General features: G+C 36.2%; 2 protein-coding genes across 2 annotated transcripts in view; both read left to right on the top strand.

The window, feature by feature from the left end:
* LOC145305298 (ER membrane protein complex subunit 8/9 homolog) lies at positions 1-4,074 on the top strand. The gene is made up of 9 exons (XM_080146907.1): positions 1-143; positions 722-849; positions 1,307-1,397; positions 1,561-1,629; positions 1,816-1,872; positions 2,165-2,251; positions 2,604-2,691; positions 3,334-3,386; positions 3,577-4,074. The coding sequence occupies exons 2-9, from the start codon at positions 737-739 to the stop codon at positions 3,622-3,624; spliced, it is 606 nt and encodes a 201-aa protein (XP_080003033.1). The 5' UTR covers positions 1-143; positions 722-736; the 3' UTR covers positions 3,625-4,074.
* A 209-nt stretch (positions 4,075-4,283) lies between these two features.
* Positions 4,284-24,746, top strand: part of LOC145305297 (ubiquitin carboxyl-terminal hydrolase 24-like) — a 94,825-nt gene continuing 74,362 nt past the window's right edge. The window contains exons 1-3 of the mRNA XM_080146906.1: positions 4,284-4,405; positions 5,648-5,811; positions 6,229-6,329. Coding sequence (XP_080003032.1) covers positions 5,649-5,811; positions 6,229-6,329 — 264 coding nt within the window. The 5' untranslated portion in view covers positions 4,284-4,405; position 5,648. The remainder of the gene's footprint in view (positions 4,406-5,647; positions 5,812-6,228; positions 6,330-24,746) is intronic.

The following is a 24,746-nucleotide window of genomic DNA, read 5'->3' as shown; positions in this document are numbered from 1 at the left end:
TTTGCGTCAAAATTAAAGGGTTAACAAGGACAACAAGGATTTTTAATCGCAGTTTATTTATATCTAATGGAAATAGTGAAAAGTTGGCAATATTTGGAAAAGATTAGAGAAAGATGTCAAGCTGAAATTGTTAAAAATATTAGGTAGTTATTGTTTACATCTAAGTTATAAAATATAATCTGAAAATTTCCTACAACAAAATTAACTAATAATTCTTAGAAGGAATATACGAGACATGTGAAACATTATTTGCGACAGAAGATGAAAATAAACTTTTAACATATAAACAAATGTCACTAGCGGACATGCTTGTTTATAAAGAAAACAATCATAGATTATTAAAGAAATCAATGTTATCGATTCTAGTTATCTAGAATTTGCTGACCCTTACAAAACATTTAATTTATCCCTTATGTATTGTAAATCATATCTCATGAGTATTGTATTATGAGTTCAACAGCAATTAAGTGCACACATACAGACAATTTTCTTCTGCATGATCACCTGGCTGCTATTGATACCTGAAACTGAATTCAAGATAGTTTTAATATTCTTTTATAATTTCAATTCTCAAAATAATTTATGGAAGATAAATCTGTAAATGTTATTGTAAGTATTAAAAGATAATTGTAACTGAAGTTGCTATAATGCATAAAATATGATGTTTTACATGCAAATAGTCTTTGTTATTTATTCTATGTGTATGGACTATATATTTTAGATAGATATATTTAAAATGGATGAAACAGAAATTTGCACCCGTGCCTACTGCAAAATGATTATGCACTGTGCCAAATATCCAAGTTGTAGCCTGAATGGTGTACTTCTCAGTCATAAATCTGATTTGAAGTAAGTTTTATTTTAATATAAAGATTCTCACTATTTAACTTGCGAGGATCATGTGAAATCTATTTTTAATAAAAGGTGACTTTTTACGAACGAGGGCAAGTGACATTATGAACTTTTCAGCAGTAATGTTATGCTTTATCATTGTTGAATATTTCTAGGTTTGTATCAGTTATATGAACCACAAAACATAACAATTTAAACCCATTTTCTTTCATGCATAGTTCCCTTTTAGATCGTATTTTGAACAAAAAGCATATAATTTTAATTTGTTTTATTTATATTAGTGTTTTAGAATTTCCTCCCCAACTCAAAAAAAAAAATAAGCTTTGATGTCCACTCGAATTGTGTACTTACAGAACTGTAAATAAGCAAACTTTAACAGTACCTAACCTACATGAATTGCTAATAACCGACCAGAACTATTGATTCTATTTCTAAACTTGCCTTTTTTTTCTAGGAATGGTAAACCTATCAAGTTTTGTGATGCAGTGCCCATGTGTCATCTGAACACTGGACTGAGTTTGGTTCCAGAGATAGCTTTAGCCCAGGTATCATTCCACCCCCCCCCCCCCCTCCCCCTTATGAACTTATTTTATGTTATATGTAGATAGCTCTTTAGTCCTAACTTGAAGTATTGGTTACATATCAAATTCTTTTAATTTGAAATAATAAAGAGTGAATTATCATAATCATAACATGTTAAATTTTAAGATTTCTGGAATGGTTGAACCGGCAGGCCTCGTCATTTCTGGCGTATATAATGCACACGATAATTTAAAGGTAAAAATGAATTAAAACAGGGTAACATGCCGTTATTTTATATATTTTTTTTTTTTAAGTTAGGTTAGTTTATATAGTATTGGTTACTATTTTAGGGTCCTTACAGGGGTTATACATAGGAAAGAAAACACCACCCCAACCATCAAGAATAAAAATTTTATACTAAAGCTTATACTTATTTTTTAGGATAATCATGTTGATGTTTTCACTCAAAAGATTGCCGATAGAATAGCTGATAATCAGGTGATTTATCTTATTTTGCTGTAAACTAATCAAAAGAACTGAAATATTATAACTAGGTTTACATATTAGGGTGGGAAGGTGAAATTGTCACTTTTTATTACCGAAGATTAGAACTGGGATTTGACATCAATAATGCTAAGAAATAATTTGAAACTTGCAACATCTATGAAACTCAATTTTCCATTTATATTTGGTTTTAATTCTCTTTACGGAAACCTAAGAAAAATCTTATACTTGTCAGAAGACCTTTCAAAACTAATATTAAAATATGACTTATTAGTAAATGTTCTAGGAAGGAGCTCTTCTACTAACAGTGGATAGCAAGAGGCTAGCTCTAAAGATTCAAAATGATGGGCTTATTGTCAGACATAGAAATGCGGTAAATTATATTTTTTTTTATTTTTAAACTATATTAAATAAAATATTACTGATAATGAAAAAGATAAAGTGATTGTTTTGCAAAGTTTTGAAGTCTTAGTCCAGTCGCTTGAGTAATAGAATAAAATCAAGTTATTTCCAACGATTTGATTAAAAGAATGTCAATGTGACCATAAAATCCTGCAATTCAGTCGACAGGAATAAAACTCTTGGTACCTATGTAAAATAGTTTTAAGTGATTTTAGTATTAAAAAAAAATAAGTAGAATGAAAATGCTCAGTCATTTGCTTTTGATAAAAAGAACAATACAAATGCATTTTACATAAAACTTTTAAATAAAATGCTTGTTGTAGGAGGGAAACTGGAAATTAAATGAGAAGAAGTTAAAATTAGAGCATGAATCAATAACACTGGCCTGTGCTTCGGCCCTTGTCAGAGAAGGTTAGTTTTACCAATTAGTTTATGGCCCTATGCCCGTCTTATCAGTCACTTTAAATACATCATTAATAATCACTGACTTAATATTTTTTATATCCACGTATTTTAATACTAAGTATCATACTATGCTTAGATTTTCTGGTTATGAAGTTTCCTTTTTTATTTCCTTTTAACGCCATTTGAAAAATATTCTTTTACCATTTGCTGCTTTCATGAATTTGAACAAATTAAAATTGTTATCTATAATACAAAGTAGAATGATGTCTGTCCGTCCATCTGTCTGTCTGTCCTTCCCTTAAGATCTCGGTAACCACTGAACCAATCGGATTCTACTCCTTAGGGTATATACCTACTGGTCCTGTAAAAAAAAAATCCCCCCCCATTTTTCTTCTTTTTTTTGCTGAGGATTTCCTTGGTCCTTTTACGAATTTCGCCAAAAAAGATTTTTTTATCACCTCTTGGGGCAAAGCCCCTAGGTGCTAGGGGCGAAGCCGCTAGTATATATATATTCGTTTACCATTTGCTGCTTTCATGAATTTTAACAACTTAAAATTGTTATATATGCTTTTGCTTACACGTCATTTATATGATTATAAATTCTAAAACTAGGGTCTTAAAAACCTTTTACAATAGATACAAATTTAGGTATCTTCAGAGAATTGATAGATTTTGACAATCATTTAGACGATATTACACAGGTAAGGATTTCTTATTTTTTTCATACCAGAGACGTTAAAAATTTGTTAATCAAATTAAATTAGCAAGTACGTATAATAGTGGATTTGTAAAGTAGTATTAAAATCTATCTCCATAAAAATAAGAAAACCACACCCTCGCCAAATTAAAACGACTGTTTCTTATTTTATTAAATGATGATTATGTTTTTAGGATTACATCAACGTTGGACTGAATATGAAGATTGATTCTTGTTTGTAATTTGTTATTTATTTTATTTTTATTATTTATGTATTTAACCTTGAAATTTGTTTGGGGAAGTCAATTTCAAAATTTGCATATTTTTATCCTAATATCAAAGTAACTGGATGTCTGTGAGTTTGTCTGTTTGTACGTAAGGATATTTCTAACCGTCAAGCCAATATGGTTCTCCTTTACTGGGCAGTTATTTTTATTTTTAAATTTTTACTAAATGCACCTAGCGGATATGGCACAGTCTCTAGTTTTTAATTATAATAGGAAATCATTATTTTTTCTTAACTTTTGTATTGCATTTAGTCTTATTGTTTTATAATTTTGTATATCTTAATATTATTGTAAGTTTATTATTTTGGTGCTGTTTGTTTTTTCAGTTCAAATGTCAATACTTAAAAGTAATCTGTTATTGTTACCTAGTTCTGTTTTGTTTTATATCTATAATATATAAGTCATGTTATTTTTAAAACTGAATGTTACAAAAATAAGGCTTATAGTTTTTACTTCTTCCACCAATTCAAAAAGAAATTAAGTTAATTTTTTATGGCTTTATAGACCTCTGAAACAGTTGTCTCCTAAGTTTATTTAATTTTTTAGCTTGTTTCTATAGGGTTTGTATGGAAAGGACAGTATTCTTTTTTCCATTTCTAAATGGCATCAGTTTATTATAACTAATCTTGTTTTGTATATTTCAGAAATATTAAATAATTTTGAAACTCTTAATGAGGTGACAAGTTCTGATTTGTTAAAATCAGAAATTCTTCCATCGAGTCATCTCTCCTTTCATGTAAGTATTAGAATTTTTAAGTTTTACTTTTTTATGCATATAAATTATTTTGTTTTGGATGGCTTCGAAACCGAATAATATCTGCTGGATTATAACCGGATATGGACTATAAACATGTACCTATCGTATTATAGAACATTTTCCACGAATAAATAAACCCCATAAAATCAATGCCAGTTTACTTGGCGCAGGCTTTCGGATTTTTTATGACCATCTAAATTTGAATTAAACCTGTTCCTTTTAATATTCGCGGAAAGCTGTCTGTAATACGATGCAATATCTACTATTTTAGTAACAGAATATTTACATACCTTAATTGCTTATATGCTCTAAGAAACTGATAATTAAAAACACAAATTCCCTTCTAAAGTTTTAGTGGCACAGCTTCTCTACAACTAGTCAATTATTATTCTAAGTATGACAATAGTTTCATTAATAAGTTTGTTAATAGCAATTTATATAGAGGATTAAAGTTATCTTTTTGAGTCCAAATACTAAGAGACTTTGGCTACACACATGAGAGGAGACAATTGGCTGTTTATTACACTAGTCCCCAAAGTTTTATGCAACGCTTTCTTTTTGTTGGCTTTAAAACTTTGGGGTCTTTAGTGAGTTTCGATTGGTTGTTTCATTAAGTTGAGTGTAAATGTTTCAATCACTAATTTTAATCTTAAGAAGGGGTAATTTTTTTATCATCATTGGGTATGTATCGGCCATTGCCTCATCCCTTTAGATCCCTAGATACTAGTCTAATTTCATCACATTTGTTTTTCGCTATGTGACTACCTATGTGATGAACTGTCCTTGTTTATTAAATATTATTTTATTTCCTTATCACTTTAATTTGTACCTAATTGTAAATAAGTAAATAAACGTGACTCTAATTGTGAATGAGATAATACTCGTGTTATAGTAGCAAAGCTTCTCTATATAGCTTAAGTCATTTCAATAGGTAAGTTTGACAATAGTGTTAAAGTGAGAATGTCTTAGTTTGGCTAGGAGATATATCTTGTAAGTTGTATTCTACTCTGTAAAATCAGGGATCTTAAACTACAAGTAAATGGAGGTTAAATTGATGTACATGTCAAGGACCCAAATGAAGATAAATAAAATTACTCCATATGTAGATTAAGATTATTGGTTAAAACGTTTGGACATGGGTAGTTAATGAACCAACCATTAGAATTATGATAAAAGTACCCAAAGTTTGAAAGCCAACGAATGAGAAAACGTGTTATTTAGAATGGAGGACGAGGACTCGAACATCAGTATGATCCTCTCCATGGGGTTCGGGGACATCAGCGAGATCAAGACAGCGTTGCGCATCAGCAAGGGCGATGTCAACGAGGCTGTCTCGTACCTTATGGACCAACCCAACCCTGGGGGCGGATATAATATGGATATAGGTGACTTTTTGTTTTGATTTCGCAACTACTCTTAGGGGTTAATATTCTGCTCAAGATTAATTTTTTTTCTCGGCTGCAAAAATATTTCTGTCTTCCACCCCTCCCCTCTTTACCCCACCACCAATTAGGGGGGAAATGAAAGAAATATTTTATATTATTCATTTTTCCCCCTTCTCACATATTTTTTTCTTTTCTTTATAAGATTGGAGACAAATAAAAATGTTTTTTTTTATTTCCCCCCACCCCCCCCCCCCCCCATTAGTAGGAGATCCTAGTAGTTTATCCAGTGGAAAAAGGGGATCGATGGGGGGGAGGGGGGGTATGTATCGTTATTTTAGCCTGCTGAGAGTATCCTTTATTATAGTACATTAAAATCTGGTGCTACATCCAAGTAATAATACATCGATTTTTGTTAAGATGATATAAACTTCAAGACTGAAGATGAGATCTTTGCCTCGTCAGATAGCAATGAATTTCCAGCCCATGCGGTGTTCGAGCTGGAGAATAGGGTTTTCCAGGTAAGGATATCCTACATTGCAAAGTAGAATAATGTTTGTGTGTCGGTCTCTATTGAATAATCTCGCATTCGCTGAACCGATATGTTTCTCCTTTACAATTTAGCTTCTCATATGTCCTAGTAAGGTAAATAACTATTTTGGAGGAGAGTAACACAACTCTACCATAAGAAATCGCCCATAGAAAAAAATAACCCCCTACCACCCTTAAAAATTATAGGCACAATACCTAGTTTTGATAACTTAGTATCAAATCAAGTTGAATCATAGTGTCTATAAAATGAACAAAAATGGCGTTATTAAAGAAGTAATCTTATTCAGTAGATATATAGGTATTATGATGTATAGAAGATGTGAAATACATCCTTAATGGTGATAAATAATATTATATCTTTAGATTAAATAAAAAGTGATAAGTTTCGAGGCACTTCAAGTTTGAAACTACCCTAACTAATCGAAATTCAATGAAAATACTCTAACAAACAATATGAATTGGTTATAAAACTTTGGTTACCAGTGAAATTTGCAGTTTAATGTTCCCGTCAAAACAAGTAGGGATGGCAATCCGTCTAATTTTTGGGCCGGATTCGGATTCTTACAAGAATCCGTCTAAAAATAAAACGGATTCTCCGCGGATTCTGGATTCTTATTTTTGACGATTCCGGATTTTAGCAATATGTTAAAAGGCTTTTTAAAAAATATAAATTAAGGGATTCACTTTTACCGGGTACTGGGCATAATCTAAAGCTGCATTTTTTCCTTCATATTTTAACAGTAGCTTTTGAAAGAGTTACCTAAAACGGTAGAGCAGTGCAATTATGACAGCTGTCCCAATTTAACAAGAACGAACACATTCACATCTCTCTCTGAAACAATAATGAACTTTGATATTGATATATAATTTAGCCCAGAATCAGTTTTACTTTCTGCAATAGAAAAAGCCCCATAAACAAATAAAGTTTAAATAATGATTTAACAACAACATAACAAATAATAAATATATTTTAATTAAACATTTGGTATTGGTTTAACAAGGATGTATGTCTTCATAGCTTCTCCTTCCCTACATTTGATATGGGTCTATGGTGCTCCAACAGTTTGGTATAGGTAAATTCCTAAAACATAACAAATCATAATTTGTCACATTTATATGAATTTGGTTTTCTAGTTTTGTTTCTTAGTTCAAATCTTTGGCACCCCTGGCTTTGTACACATTCTTGAGATATTTGTATTGGGCGAGGATTCGCTCATACTCTGCCTCCAGGAAGTTGCATCTATCTTTCTTCTGGTCAGACTGTTGTTTCCAGAACTTTACAGCAGCCTTTTCCTTAGTGATTATCAGATTCTTTCTCTCTAACTCAGCCTTATAGGCTTTAGCCTTTTCAACAGCAATGGTTATCTTTCTTTCAGCCAGCTGTAATTCCTTAACATAATCCAGATCTTCATTATACTTTCTACCTTCCTCTTTTGATGGCTCAGCTCCGAATAACTGCACCATCTCCTCATCATCACTATCAACCAGTAAAACTTTCCTGGTCACGACTTCAGTCTCTCCCTCTGACTTGTTGTCATTCTCAATCTCAAGATCTGGCTGGTTGTTAATCTCAATCTCAAGATCAGTGTCAGCAACCCATTCTTCAGGGTCGTATGCCTCAGGGTCATATGCCTCACCAAACTTGCATGGCTTGCGTAGCTTAGGAACATCATCATCTGGTGCTTGTACAGGCTCCTCATAATCTGATTCTGTGTCATCCTCTGGATGCCAGATAGGTATTTCATCATTTCTTTGAAGGAGAAGTTTATGTGCAGCCAACATTCCTTCACGCTCGTTGAATCTGTTGAGAGAGCCATGTGTCTTATAGACATGCCAATTCTGCCAGCCAGGCATACGTTGGTCGGACATAAGCTGCCGCTTAACACCTTGATCACGCTCAATGACACCTCTATAAGCTAACAAATGACGCATAAACTGGTTCTTGTTGTAACCAGCTGTAACTGAAAGACATGGAGGAACCATAACACGAGTTTCACGGCTGGGTCTGGGCAAGCTTTTTCTGAATTTGAAGGCATGGTCAAATGTTTTATTTACTGTGTCGACCACCTTTGCAACCCCTTCGAAACTCAGATTGGATCCGAAATGGAGTCCCAACTGTGGTTCTATCCACATTCCGAATCTTACCCTCAAAGTCTTGTCACTCCCATCACCTAAGACCATAGTCATTACAGCCCTCTGGGTATTTAACCTTGGCATTCCCATAGACTCGTTGGCTTCATGCGCTATTTTGTTAAATGTGCCAACTCTACTCCATACCTGCATGTGGGAGGGTACAAACCAGCAAGTGCCTATACTGCACTTGTTCCACTTCTGGCCCTTGGTGGTCTCAACGATCTCGTTGATGTAGTCGCGCATGACGGCGTTGTCCATCCCACCTACCACCTTTTGAAATATAAGACATATTATATTTTTGGGTCGACTCTGGTCACAGATGGCGTCCTTGACTATGGACGTCATCTCATCCAGGTTCTTGTCGGTCATTGTGACCCACCTCCGCTTGTCTGTGTCAGTCCAGAGCTCGTCAAATGGACGAAATGTTGCGTAGACGATGTCCACTATATCAAAGTGTTTACCACTCAACATGGTTTAAATTATCCTTGTTCTGAAAAATAAAAGTTTGTTTTAGAATGGTGTGGCAGGGAAAAAAAATAAATTCTAAGTTGAATCTGTATGAACACTTTTGGTATAGATCGATATATATAAAAAAATATGCTTTCTATAGAAACGGAAATTTTCGGCTTGTTTGGTATGTTTTAAAAGGTTTGAAACTTTGTGAAATCGTGTTCAAATAACTTTCGTCAAATATTATATTCACTGTTGTAAAAAAAACGTACTATAATATTACAAATATTGACAATATTAAAGAAAGATTAATATTTACATCATGAGCCGGGAAATTTTTGAGATTTGTTTGGTATGTGTAAAAAAATGACAATTGTAAAAAAAAGTTCAATTGTGTTGGTTTTTTTCACTATTCATTAAAAAAAAACAATAATTATATGATAATTTTTAAATAAAATGGATATTAATTGGGCATGTTTCACTCAAAAAATGTTTTAAAGTATTACGTAATTCTTAAGTTGACACTTTGTTTTGGTTTGGCAGGCATTCTGCCGGCATGCGTTTGAAGAATCTTTCTATGCCGCAACTCTATTCTCCATCGTGTTGCCAAATCATGGTTTTCGGATTATACCAAATTTCGTTTCGTTTTGATTTGAATCCCAGGCTCCATATTCTACTATTATTTTTCCAAATTTGTACTTTTGGTGAATAATGTTATGAATTGTTCATTATACAGTAATTTTGTGATATTTTTGGATTTTTCTTTGTTTTTATGGTGTTTTTGTTGGATTTTGTGTATTTTCATGCATTTACAGTATTTTGGTATTTTTGAATTAAATGTATTTTGGTATGTTTGAAATTTTTGGTATTTTTATATGTTGACTACAGCTATTATTCTTTGATAAGACGGAGTGTTTCTGGTCTAAGCCTTCCAGATTCAAGGACTTCCAGCAAAGGTAACTTGTTCACACCTCTTTTCGTTAAAAGATCTGCTAACATGTTCTCACCTGTTACCCATTTTATTTCAGCTACTGTTCCATCCTGTATCATCTGTTTTAGGACTGCGATATCACCTCTCAGGATTCTTTCTCCTACTTCCGATTCTGAGTAAACAGCGGTTCTTGCAGAGAAGTTGTCTGTGATTGCTCTTACCTTAAGGTCAACTGTTCCACCATACAGCTCTTTTAGTAATAGCTTTAGACCTACAGCAGCATCTATACCATTGTATAGTGCTTGTGTCTCAGCACCAAGTGTGCTATTCACTCTTCTCTTCAGTTTACCACTTTTCCATTCCAAGGGAGCAACTTTGCCATTCTTTGTATTGACAATGAACACAATGTACCCACCACAGCTGTCAGTGTTATCATTCAGATTTCTGTATGCAGCGTCAGTGTACACAATTATTTCACTGTCATTGAAGTTGTCAAGATTTGAAATCATGACTGAAACTTCCTCTTTCTTTAGCCTAGCTGCCACATTCTTGGCTTTGATAAGGTCTGCTACCTTTCCCCCTTTGAATTTTGTTGACAAATCTATCATGTCAAAACTCAGATCTGGTCTGGTGGCTCTAGCCGTCCAGTTCACAACTCCTGTCATCTGACGCAGTAACGACAATTCCTCTTGATCCATTTCCTTCTCCTTGTCTTTCATCTGTCGTACATCAATTGTTTGAATTGTTATGTTTCTAACGTATTTGTTCTGGTCTAGCCGTATGCCTTGTTCTGTCTGTTTCAAGAAGAAACCAGTGTACATAAACTCTCTTGCCTCAGATTTTCCTACTTTGAAACATCCAAGTAGTTGGGGAATTATTTCTTTGTTGAAATATGAATCTCCTGCATGCAAGAAATCGTCGACATGTAAAGCTACAATGCCAACTAACCTTCCATCCTTGAACAAAAAGAACATTCCTGAGTCAAATTTGCAAGTATCAAATTTCAATTCTTGAAGTTTATCAACAACTCTGAGATACCATTTCCTGCTAGCGTCCTTTAAACCATAAAGGCACTTGTTTAACAGCCAAAGCTTGTCTGCCTGATTTGCTTCCTTGGGAGGTTTTACGTATACATCTCTGTCCATTTCTGACCCTTGTAAAAAGGCACTGGATATATCGGTTGTACAGATGTCCCAACCTTCTGTAGCTGCTATCGCCAACAATAGCCTCATTGAGTGCTTTTGTACGGTTGGACTGTCTGTTGGGAATTCCCCATCCTCTTGGAAGCCTCTATCTGTCAATCTAGCTCTCTTTTCTGTTCCTTTTTCGGTCAACACCCAGGTTGTTGTAATTCTCTCTTGTCCTTCATCATTCACCACTTTGTATGTGTCAAATGCAATTAGTTTATTTAACTCTTCTATCTTTGCAGCTACACATTCTGGCGAGTTTCTTTGTTCTTTTGGAACCATCACAGCTAGTACTTCTGCAGTTGTAAGTATAACCAGCTGTTTTTCTTCCTTTTCGAACCATATTTTTAGATTTTCTAGATTTTTGAAACTGATTTTCTTTCCACAATCTAGTTTTATCGTTAACAGAACTTCTTCTTCTTCATCCGCCTCTTGTTCTTGTTCATACCTGACTTCACGTCTAGACATCTCGTCATGGAAAACATCACCACTGTCAAGCTGAACATTGTACCAGCCACTGTGCTTACCTCCTACTTTACCTCCGTGTCCGAGAACTATTCCTTTTTCCCATTTGCCATTGTCTAGGATCTCAATTCTGTCATTTCTTTTAGTACACTTGCAGCATTTTTGATTGTACCATCCTTGTTGAATTCTGGTGACGGTTTTTGGTTGACCTTTCTCCTTTTCCTACCTTTGTTGATGTTGTCTGCTGCTGGGATGTCGTCTCCCTTGTTGTTTGTTGGAATTTCCCTTGGTTCATGTGTGTGTTCTTGATCCTGTTGCTCTTCTTCAGCTGTTATGGGGATTTCTGACTCTTCTCCCGTAGGAGTCACTACTTCTTTTGATATGGGTATATCCTTCTCTTGAATCGTTAGTCTATGCCAATCCGGTTCTTCTGGGACTGCTGTCGTGCTTCTTGTTCTTATTGTGCTGGGTTTCTCAGTGTTTGTTGTTTCATCAGCCTTTTCTGCAACTTCGTTTTCCTTGGCTATTATGTCGTTAGCCAGACTTTCACCTGCCTTTTTCACTCTGTTGGCACTGACTCTATAGTAGATTGATCCAATTCTGAGAAATAAGACTTTACTGTCTTGAAAAACTACCTTAGCTGGTCCTCTCCAGGTATCCTCTGTCTCCTTTTTAAAGTAGACAATATCTCCTTTGTCATATATGGTATCTGACACTCTAATCTTTGCTTTCAGAGCCTTCTTAAGCCGTTCGCATCTTTCTGCTTTGGTATATTCAACTCTAGCTGCGTGAATGGCATTGAGTGTATCAATTAACTCCTTGCTCTTCTGTGGCTCTTCCCAAGCTGGAGGAGGATCCTCAAGTATGTTTGGTAGCCTTATGGATTTACCGAACACTAATTGGTACGGAGAAAATCCTCGTACACTGGACATGGAGTTTACTGCATTTATTGCCCATGCTAGGGCTACATCTAGTGGCATGTTTGGATAATCTCTGGCAATGGCAGTAATGATAGAGTCTGTAGTCATGTGGTTTCTCTCAACGATGCCATTCTGCCATGGGGAATTCGCACCCGTGGACAGAAGTTGCACGTTTAACGCACTGGCTACCTCTCTCATCAACTCATTCTAAAACTCTGTGCCATTATCCGTTATTATCTTATCTACTCTACCAAATGTGGGTAGCCATTTGGTCGTGAAGGCATTAATGATTGCTTCCGGAGTCTTGCTTCTTATAACCGCAGCAACTTGATATCTAGTGAAGATGTCTATCATATATAATATGTAGATCCCTTTATGCTTGTTCCAGACCTTCAGATCCATTCCCAATACTTGACCGAAATCATTCGCCATTGGAGGTGCCACTGCTGGTCTGTCCGGTGTGCGAAGGCGCAGTATACAGCCCTCACATCTTTCCATGATTTTATCAATCATTTTTGAGAATTTATCCTGCCACTTTCCTGCCTCTTTAAGTATGGTAACGAACTGGTGTTTTGGTCTATGACCAAATTGTCTGTGTATCTTTAGTAACGATTTCATCTGAGTCTCATCATTATTTTCATCTAATTCTGCTATGCATACTTCTTCAATCTCTTCTTTGTTGTTTAGCAGATCTACGACATAGTGTCCTGCGCTAGTTGTTGTCAGAATTAGAGGTTTGCCATTCATGGATGCCTTATCGTTCTTCATGTCCAATACTATTCCCAATCTTTTCATATCACCTTTTGATAATAGTAGTGGAATATCAGAAGATACAATGTCCAATTCTAATTTGTTGTCGTCACCACCTAGCTTTGTTGGGATTACATATTTGGCCTGGGATTTTAGTTTTCCTTGGTTGCCAAACATAAAGTATATGTTGCTCGGTAATGGTCCTACTACCTTCTCTTTCATGGGCTTTGGAAGGGCTTCCAGGTAAATTTTTAACCATTTTTTACCTGCAATACTAGCCGTACATGCTGTATCCAATGCTGCTTTGTTAAGCGCTTCTGCTGTGAATTTATTCATTTCTTCAAGTTTTTCTGAACAATATACTGCACAGAAAACATTCCCTTCCTTATCTTGTTCTGATTCTGAGTCTGAAATTGGTAGCAATACTTTTTCTTCTTCTAAGGTATCATAATTCACTACATATGCTGTTTTGTAGTTTTTGTTTTGTTGTCTCTTTTGTTGGTTTTCAAATGTGTCTGGACAATCTTTTATTAGATGTGTCACCGCTCTACAACTAATGCATTGCATAGGTTTACCATCAGGACCTAGTGGGTTTTTAGGTTTTGTTCTAATGAAGGTTCTATTTTTGTTTTCATTTGAACCATAATTGCCCCTATTCACCCCGTTTCTATTTTGGTTTCCGTTTCTGTAATTTTGGTATCCTTTATTCTGCTTTGGCGGTGGTTTCCAACCTCTACTTATGTAAACTTCGTCTAGGCTAATGTCGTCGTCCTTTCTGGATTGCGATTGAGAAAGGAAAGATTCTTCGCCGTTGCTTTTTGGTTTTGTATTAGATATTCCTTTCCCAATAATTTCTCGCAGTTTTTCTTTGACGGTTTCATATCTTTTACCGTCGCCGGCTCTAACATACGCTACGGACTGCATTATCATGAATTCGTGGTCGTTTAAATCCGAAGTTAACAATAAGTCTACAGCCTTACACATATCATATTCTGGCCCGCCTGGGATAAGTTTTAATTGCTTTGCTTTAGAGTATAATTTATCAAACTCTATTATATAGTCGTTAAGCGTTTGGTCGCGTTTCCGATGGATTACTTTAAGTGCCGCGTGTGTATCATATACATCTTTTTTGCTGTCTGTCCAAAATCTTGTTTTTAAAAATTCGATGATCTTGTTCACCCCCTCGGTATCTTCTACCAAGGAATCAGGGGGACAATTCTTGTAAATATCTTCTCTTAAAGTTGTGCCGTATCTATCGCTTGAAATTGGGATTTCTTGTGCTAAAAAAAACCCCTGTTGCTCTTTTGGTATATGACAAGTTTTAGACCATGCTGTAACGCATTTACACCATGTATCGAATTCGGCGTAATCTTCTATTTTAGGGACTGGTAACGGTTTCCCAAATCCTATCCATTTTTCATTCTCCGGCTCCCCTTTTTCTCTTTCTGCCATTTTAGATTCTGGGCTAATAACTATTTTTGGTATTATAAACCCCTGTGTTTTTGTGTTTATATTCATCCACGGTCTCGCCCCCGTCCGTTTTGGTATTAATCAAACCCCTCGCTGAATTTGATATATTTATATTGTACCCACTGCTGAATAACAACTTTTGTTATGTTTCAAATCCCTCGCTGAATTTGTTAGTTTTATATAACCCACCGGTTCTCTCTACATTTGATATGCTTCAACCCACTTGAGACCTTCTCTAAACACCTTTAGTTAGTCTTTAGTATCACGCTTGATTGGGTTTTAATTCACTTCAAGAGAAAGAGAAAAAGATGTTTTTCTAGTTAATAGAGGTCCTGTAGTCTTATTTGCTCTTGCTGCTACCATTGAAAGAGTTACCTAAAACTGTAGAGCAGTGCAATTATGACAGCTGTCCCAATTTAACAAGAACGAACACATTCACATCTCTCTCTGAAACAATAATGAACTTTGATATTGATATATAATTTAGCCCAGAATCAGTTTTACTTTCTGCAATAGAAAAAGCCCCATAAACAAATAAAGTTTAAATAATGATTTAACAACAACATAACAAATAATAAATATATTTTAATTAAACATTTGGTATTGGTTTAACAAGGATGTATGTCTTCATAGCTTCTCCTTCCCTACATTTGATATGGGTCTATGGTGCTCCAACAGTTTGGTATAGGTAAATTCCTAAAACATAACAAATCATAATTTGTCACAGCTTGAAGAAGTTACCTAAATGGGAGCGCAGTGGCTAAAATGACAGGTGTCCCAACTATTGAAAGAATAACATTAACACACACATCTCTTCTGAAACATAAACAGGCTTGATGTAATTTAAAACCACGGATTAAGCTATAACCCCAGAATCTTAACTCTGGAATAAATAAACATCATAAGTAAAATAACAGAATAAATAATACAAAAATATATTGACTTGATGTATTTCAAATAAAACAACTTGGTGTAATGAATCACTGGTTCGAGTCCCGTCACTCCTTCCTGGCCTCTCACTCCATCCCCAGCTTGGTGTATTTCTTGCCAGCTTGATGTATGACTTGACTTGGTGTAGATTAACCTAAACAGGTTACAGATTAATCATATTAATCCTAACATTAATATGAAATCTTCTTTCCCTGTTTTGTTTGCCCTATTTGTGATTCTTACCAAACTTGTCAAAATCACTATCTTTAACAAAGCGCCTGGTGACTCTTAGTCTTTCTTGTTTCCTTCTTTCAGTAGAGTAGGTATTCCTCAAAAACTCATACTCAGCTGTCATACGCTTTAGGTTAGCCTTGGTGTGGTTGTGATCATCCTCCATTTTCTTCAACAGATCATTGTGCTCCTTACGCTTGATGTCCAGCATGCTGCGCCAATGCTTTGTTGTTGTCTTCTCCCTTGCTAGCCTTGCCTCAAGATTTTCATTCTTTCTTTGATATGCTTTCATCTTTTCCTCCATTATCTCTTTCTCTCTTTTCAGCTTCTTTACTTGTTCCTTCAAATTCTCACTCTCAATACAATCTCTTTCAGTCTTGTTGTTTTCAAACTCTGTCTTATCTTCATTTTCAACAAACTCCACTTGTCTAACCGGTTCTGAGAACTCATCATCCATCCTCGAGTCATTTCTTTCTTGAGCAGGTACTTCTTGAATGAACACAACTTCGTTATCTTCTCCTTCATCTCCTAATTCATCTTCGTGGTTATCATCCTGACCATCTTCTTGTTCATCCATCACCTCCACATTCTCAATCATCACGTCAGCACGTTCTACAACTTCCTCTTCAACCATATCTTGCCCTTCTTCTTGAGCCACACTGCCTGTTACTACCCAGGTTGGAATTGGGTTTCCTTGCTTCATGATCTTAATGTAAGCCTCCAGAATTCCCATCTTCTCCCAATATCTCCACAGGCTTCCATGCTTCTTAAAAACTTCCCAGTCTTCCCATCCTGGTTGACGTTGGTTTGAGCATTGCAGGATCTTCTCGTTCGGCGACAGTGGCTTTGTTATTATTAGTTTTCTTGTCAGCACTTGTCTAAAAAAATTATCATCACAGTATCCTGGTGTTACTGCAAGAGACATCGGCTGCTGCTCTCTGGGTTCACGACTGGCCGGTCTGTGATTGTAGGGTGAAAAAGCCCTGTCAAACACAGTCATTAAAAACTGGACATGATTTTCTTGTCCTTCATAAGACAAGTGGTTGCCGACGTTGGTTCCGAGCTGTGGTTCCAGCCATTGCGACAGACGTACCCTCCTTGTCATGTCCAGACTTGAATTAGGCATCATCACTGCCTTGTGGCCATTAACCCTAGGCATGTTGAGGGCTTCATTGGCTACTTGCACCTCCTTGTTAAACAAGGCGACCGCCCCCCACACTCTTTCATGTGCCGGTACGAAATTCGCGGTTGAAAAAACAACCTTGTTCATGCCCTGGCTTCTTACTGCATCACTTATCTCCTTGATGGACTCCTTGAGCTTGTTAATCGGAGTTCCTCCGACGAACTTCTGCATGGCGGTGATTATGATGTGCTTCGGCACCTTGGTATCTTTCACCGCATCAACAATGATCTTGGTCATTGCCTTCAAATCCCTATCTGCCAGGGATTTCCAAGTGATACCTGTCCTCTCCTGGTCAAGGACTCCCTCCAGCAGATTAAAACTGCTAAATACAACATTCCTCGTAGGGTTGTTGAATCGTTTCGCCATGTTTCAGAAAAAAGTAACTTGTGATCTGAAAGAAAACAAAACTTTTTGAGATAAAAACATAAATTTTTATTACGGGAAAGTCGACATAATACAGTTTGGTGTTTTTCTTAGGCTGTTGAAATATTTTAAAATTCTGCTTGGTGTTTTTTGATTTGGAGAAATTAAGATAATAAAACTCGCATTTCCATTTTTAAAACTGTATATGCTGTATGCGGATTTCAATTTGTCTTACAAATGAAATGTTACGTAAAAAAATGCACTACTGTAAAAAAAACTGATTTGGTGTTTGTTCGTCACTTGTTGAAAAAAATAAAATTTGATGGTGAGAAATAAAAGAATAAAAAAAACTGTTTGGTGTATGTCCGGATGTTAAAAAAAAAAAATTTCGTCACTATCGTCGCTTGCTGCTTCAAATTACAGAAGAAATAAAAACGTTTTTAAAATATTCTTGGTGTTTTATTGAGAATTATTGATAAATACTAATTTTTACTGGGTTAAAATGATATGGATACTGGAAATTCACTTTATAAAATAATAATGCAGTCCTTATCTGCGTTTCACGTTTATTCAAATATGTCTGCTTTTGGTTTGTTTACATTCGAGAATATGGTGTGTGCCATGTGTGGTTTTCACTCCATACGAAGTTGCCAACTCATCTGTATGCGTACGTTACCACATTTATGATGAATTTTCTTCAAGTGTATAAGAACATTATACTGGATTTTAAAGTATTGTTGTATTTTCTAGTTTTCTTCTTGTTTTTGTGGGATTTTCATAATTTTTGTTTGTTTTTATGAGGTTTTTGATAATTTTTGTTGATTTTTATGGTGTTTTTGTGAATTTTTCTTGATATCTACAATTTTTCTACAGACTTGGTGTTTTTGCTTATGCTCTCTTTAACTGTTTACTACTTGTAGATTTGCTCTTCCAAGGTTTCCAGATTGTAACACATCTAGAAGTGCTAACTTGTTCACGCCACGTTTTGTAAGTAAGTCAGCTAACTTTAGGTCACCATCCACCCATTTGACCTCTTGTACTCTTCCTTCACCTATCATTTCCTTGATGATAGCAATATCTCCTCTCAAGATTCTTTCTCCTACTTCTGATTCCGAGTATATTGATGTTCTTGCAGACATATTATCTGTGATTGCTATAACTTGTAAGTCAAGCTTCCCATCAGATATTTCCTTCATCAAAAGTTTTGTCCCTAGTGCCGCATCCAAGCCATTATTCAAAGCTTGTGTTTCTGCACCTAGAGTACTGTGAACTTTCTGTTTCAACTTTCCACTCTTCCACTCAATCGGAGCACATTTTCCATTCTTGGTGTTTACAAGGAAAACTATGAATCCTCCACAGCTGTCGGTGTTGTTATTCAGATTACGATATGCTGCATCTGTGTAAACTACTATTTTACAGTCTTGCAGTCTGTCTAGGTTAGATACCTTGATTGACACCTGTGTTATCTTCAGCCTATTTGCCACTTTCTTGGCTCTGATCAGATCCTCCACCTTCCCTCCTTTAAACTTTGTTGAGAGATCTATCATTTCAAAACATAGTTCTGGCCTTGTAGCTATCGCAGCCCAGTTAACAATACCTGTAAGTTGTCTTAAAAGTGACAGTTCCTCTTGATTCATGTCACGTTTTCTGTCTTTCAATTGTTGCAGATCTATAGCAGGTATGTTCACATTCTTGATGTATTTGTCTTGATCAATTGTGATTCCATCCTCAGATTGTTTCATATGAAAACCAGTGTATAGGAAGTCTTTCGACTCTGATTTGCCTACCTTAAAACAGGAAAGCACTTGAGGCATGATCTGCTTGTTGAAAAATTCATTTCCAGTATGCAGGAAATCATCCACATGCAAGGCTATTATTCCTACTAACTCGCCATCTTTGACTAGGTAGAATAATCCCGAGTCTTAGTGACTGGTCTTAAAGTCAAGATCTTTGAGTTTCTTCACAACTCTTAGGTACCATTTTCGACTGGCATCCTTCAGACCATACAAACACTTTAGGAGCAACCATAGCTTGTTACCTACCTGTGCTTCTTTTGGTGGTTTTACATATACTTTGGATCTACTGCAGTTCATGGTAAAATATTGCTGGTAACGAATGCTTCCTGGTTCCTGGCAATATTACAAGATTCCTGGATCCAGCAGCACGCATATTCCCCTAAATCCTAGGTTCCTGTTAGCTGGCAATCTGCAAATTTTCCAGGTTACCAGCAATGAGAGAAGATTACTGGCTTACAGGAGTTTTTACCCCATACCCCTTATCACATTTTCTTAGGGGGTAAACAGCAATGCTTAATAAGGGACAGTTGCTTCAATTATTTTATTAATAAAGGTGGGGGAAGGATATAGGAGAGTTGGATATTTACCTATACATTTAACTGTTTCTATCTTCATATCCAATTTCGCGCCAAAATTTGGGCGCGCCTTTTTATTTTATAATATATTGAAAAGTGGGGGAGATAAATTCGTAATTTTCATCATATTAATAAATTAATTTTTTTTCTATGTGAGGCTCTGAAAACAATCAGTAAAATCAACGAACTTGATCGCCTATAGAATGCCAAAACTTAATACTAGCCTTTATAACCTAAACTAACCTAATTATAAAAAAAAGTGCCGCGGCCAGGGAGGGGGGATCAAAATTGAAAAAAAAATTCTATGAGATTAACGCCAACAATTCTAGCCTAAATCAACAAAAATAGTGACGTAACTGTGACGTACAAACCATGAAACCATGTAAGTAATCAGATTATGGCAGGAGATTTTTATTTCAAATTATCCTTTTCCCTCCCTTTTTTAGACTTTCAAATTTAAATCAATAAACCTTTACACACATGTGATTAAATTCGCGCCAAAATTTCATAGCGCGAGTTTTTAAATTCAATTAACACCTGAGGCTGTATTACCTTTACAGGAAAGAACACTTTCGCGCCAAAATTTGAATGGCATTTTTATTTGTTTTTATGATGTTTGTCTCAGTCACCCCCCCCCCCCCTCTCTTATTCATTATTTACATTTGATCAGTTTAAGGTTTTTCATATACTGTGAATTCTAGCAGAGCGTAGCAATATTTATAGCATTTCCTAACTCCCTCAATTAAAACAGAGAAACACCACATACCCTCCTACCCCCCACCATATCAGACAAACATGCCAAAATAGCCACTTTTGAGTTGTGTGAATCTTATCAACCTCTAATTCTGGGGTAAGTGTAATAAAAGGGAAATGGGAATTAAAAGGGAAATATTGCTTTTTAACAGGAATATTTCAAACATGGCAGTGGCCAGGAATATGCATAAATTGCTGGCAACCAGGATAGTTAAACATTGGTGGCTCCAGAAATATTTCTTGTTATGCTAGATCCAGGAATCTTCTAACATTGCCAGGAAACAGGAAGCATTCGTTACCAGCAATATTTTACCATGAACTGCAGTAGATCCTATACTTTTCTGTCCATCCTATCTCCTTGAAGAAAAGCACTAGTAATATCAGTGGTTTGTATGTCCCATCCTTCTGTAGCAGCAATTGCTAACAGAATCTTTATAGAGTGTTTCTGCACTGTTGGGCTATCAGTTGGAAAATCTCCATCTTCCTGAAATCCTCTTGCTGTTAACCTGGCTCTTACATCCGGTCCTTTTTCGGTAAGCACCCAGGTAGTTGTAATTCTCTCTTGACCTTCGTCATCAACTACGTCATAGGTGTTAAAAGCTTGTAGTTTATTCAGTTCTTCTATCTTAGCCATCATTGCTTCAGGTGAATCTCTCTTGTCTTTCGGTAACATCACTGCCAGTGTTTCTTCTGTTAATAAGAGTATCGAAACTGTTTCTTCATCTTTCTCAATCCATACTTTTCTTTTGTCAATGTCTTTGACTTCTAGTGTTTTTCCACTGTCTAATTTGATTGTAAAGAGAACTTCTTCATTCTCTGATTCTTCGTCACTTCCTTCTTTCTCGTACCTTATTTCTCTGTTTGTAACTTCATCATGAAAGACTTGACCATTGTCAAGTTGGAAGTTGAACCATCCACTGTGTTTTCCTGTCACTTTACCTCCATGACCCAGGATCACACCTTTTTCCCATTTTCCATCTTGGAAAATCTCTATTCTATCATTCCTTTTCAGCACTCTGGCAGCATTTTTCAATGTATTATCATTAATTTCCGGTGTTGGTTTTTGATTCACTTTTCTATGCTTGTGCCCTTTTTGCTTGGTGTTGTCTTGATTTCTTGCTGGAATGTCGTTGTTCTCTATTCTTACATTTTCTTGAGGTTGTGTTGTCTCAGTTTGTTCCATGGGAATAATTTCATTTTCCTGAACAACTTCATTAGGTTTATCATCTGCATCATCTAGATCTTTCTCTTCCATTCTTAGTTCAGTCATGTCGGGCACATCCGCCACGTCATTTGTTCCACCTGGCCTTCTTGTCTTGATGTTGGGATTGCCATTCTCTACTTGTATTGTTTGTTCTTGTTGTTCTGCCTTTTCTTGCTCTTCAATCTTTGTGGCTAAACCTTCTCCTGCTTTTATCAGTCTGTTTGCGCTGACTCTGTAATATACCGAACCTATTCTGATGAAAATGATTTTGTTATCTTGAAAAATCACTTTTGCTGGTCCTCTCCAGGTATCCTCACCTTCTTTCTTGAAATAGACGATGTCACCTCTCTCATATATGGTGTCACAGCTTCTAATCTTTGCTCTTAGAGCCCGTTTGATTCTCTCACACCTCTCCGCCTTGGTGTATTCTACCCTGGTCTTGTGTATAGCATCTAGGGTGTCCATGAGAGATTTGCTCTTCTCTGGCTCCTCCCATGTCGGTGGCGGGTCTTCTAGTATGTTTGGCAATTTTATTTGCCTCCCAAAGACTAGTTGATGTGGTGAGAAACCTCTTACACTAGACATGGAATTCACAGCCGTAATGGCCCATGCCAAAGCTACTTCTAAGCTCATGTTAGGAAAATCCTGTTTTGTTGTGCGTACTATCGTGTCAGACGTATAGTGATTCCTTTCTATAGTCCCACACTGCCAAGGACTATTGGCACCACTAGTGAGCAGTTGCACATTCAACAAACTACCCACTTCTCTCATCTGATCGTTACAAAATTCTCCACCATTGTCACTCAGAATTTTGTCCATTCTACCAAACACAGGTAACCATTTCAAGGTGATTGCTTTGACAATTTCCTCAGGTTCCTTGCTTTTGACAATTGCAGCCATTTGATATCTGGTGAAATGGTCTATCATGTATAAAATGTAAACGCCCTTGTTTTTGTCCCATACCTTTAGGTCTAGACATAATACCTGGTTGAAATCATTTGATAGCGGAGGAGCTACTGCCGGACGGTCAGGGGTTCGCTTCCTCATTATACAACCTTCACAGCTGTCCATTATGTCATCAATCATGACTGAGAACTTCTCATGCCATTGGCCAGCTTCTTTCAAAATCGTCACAAACTGTTTCTTTGGGCGATGCCCGAATTGTTTGTGGATCTTTAATAGAGCTTTGATTTGCTCTTTCTCATTGTTATTCTCAAGTTCCGCTATGCAAACTTCATTCATTTCTTCCTTGTTGTTGAGTAGGTCTACCACTTAATGTCCTGCGCTTGTTGTGTGTAGTATCAGTGGTTTTCCATTTATGGTTCCTTTATCGTTTTTCATATCTAATGCTATCCCAAGCATTTTCATTGCATTCTTTGATAGCAAAAGTGGTATATCAGATGATATTATATCAATTTCTAGCTTGTTGTATTCACCTCCAATCTTCGCTGGTATGATGTATCTTGCTTTGGCATTCAGTTTCCCTTGATTTCCAAAAAGAAACTTTCTGTCCGATTCTAACGGTCCTACCACTTTTTCCTTCATATCTTTCGGTAATGACTTCAGATACACTTTAATCCACTTTTCTCCTGCTACTGAAGCTGAACAGCAAGTGTCTAGTGCTGCCATATTCAAGGCTTCAGCTGTGAATCGGTTCAGATCCTCCTTTTCGCCTGCACAGAGAACTGTACAGAATACTCCTTGTTCGTCTTCTTGTTCAGATTGTTCCGATTCTGATGTTTCAATTAGCACTTTCTCATTTTCTTGTGTTTGTGGATTCGTCATGTAAACCATTTGATACTTCTTATTCTCTTTAAGGTGTTTTACATCAGGACATTCTCTTATTAGATGCGTTTCTGCTTTACATCCTAGACATTTCATTGGTTTACCATCTGGCCCTGGCGGGTTCAGTGGTTTTGTTCTGAATGTTCTCTTGTTGTAGTCTTTATTGTATGACGGCGCACTATTTTGTTTCTTGGTGTTGTTCTGATTTTGGTATCGGTTATTTTTGTTTTGGTATTGCGCTTTTCTGTTTGGCGGCTTCCATCCTTTGGCCATATAGGCTTCATCCATTTGGCTACTCTGAATGTCGTCTTCTTTGCATGAATTCTTTTGGGCAAGCATTATTTCATTATTTTCCTTAACTTTTTCGTTTAATTTTCCTAGAATTTCACGCATTTTTGATTTTACCGTCTCATATCGTTTGCCGTCTTCTGTTGTTATCTTAGCTACCGACCTTATAAGCATAAATTCGTAGCTATTGAGATCCGATTTTATCATTAGTTCTAAAGCAAACAACATGTCTAATCTTGTATCTCCTTCTTCTGGGAGAATTTTCAATTGCCGCGCTTTTGTTAGAGTTTGGTCATATTCGATAATATAGTCACTAATGGACTGATTTTTCTTTCTATGTAGGTATTTAAGCTTACTATGTGTGTTGTAGATTTCTTCTTCTTGATCTACCCAAAAACGCGATTTTAAAAAGGTTATCACCTTCTCCACCCCTTTTTCATTCGCAACTAAATCATTTGTTTCCACGGCTTTTAAAATATCTTCTCTTAGCGAGTCTCCATACCTTTCTGATTTGACTGGAATTTCACTTACCAAGTGATACCCTTGTTCTGCTTTGGGAATAGATGTCGTCTTACTCCACATATCTACACATCTTACCCATGTTGAGAACTCTTTAAAATCTTCTAGATACGGGATAGGAATTGCCCTCCCATACCCGTTCCATTTATCCCTTTTCTCTGGCTCTGCCATTTTTGATTCTAGGGTTAGCTTTAAATTATCCTCCTCTGTTTTGGTGTTTTTCTCCCCCTTACACCCATTTAAATTGATAGGGTCAGTGCCCTCTTTTCCGCTACTATTGACGGTGTCACCCCCGTCCTCCTTGGTGTTATTCTCTAAATTCCCAAGTTCGTTCGCCACTATTGACATTTATCACCCTCACAGGGGCAAATTACCCACGCAGGGGCTACTGTTTGATGTGTGTCACCCTCACAGGGGTACGTCACCCACACGGGGGTGTATGTATGTATTAAA

This window comes from Acartia tonsa, chromosome 14 (assembly GCF_053477335.1).
Source record: "Acartia tonsa isolate MP-2025a chromosome 14, ASM5347733v1, whole genome shotgun sequence".
Taxonomy (NCBI): domain Eukaryota; kingdom Metazoa; phylum Arthropoda; class Copepoda; order Calanoida; family Acartiidae; genus Acartia; species Acartia tonsa.
This window is presented reverse-complemented; position numbering and strand designations above follow the sequence as displayed.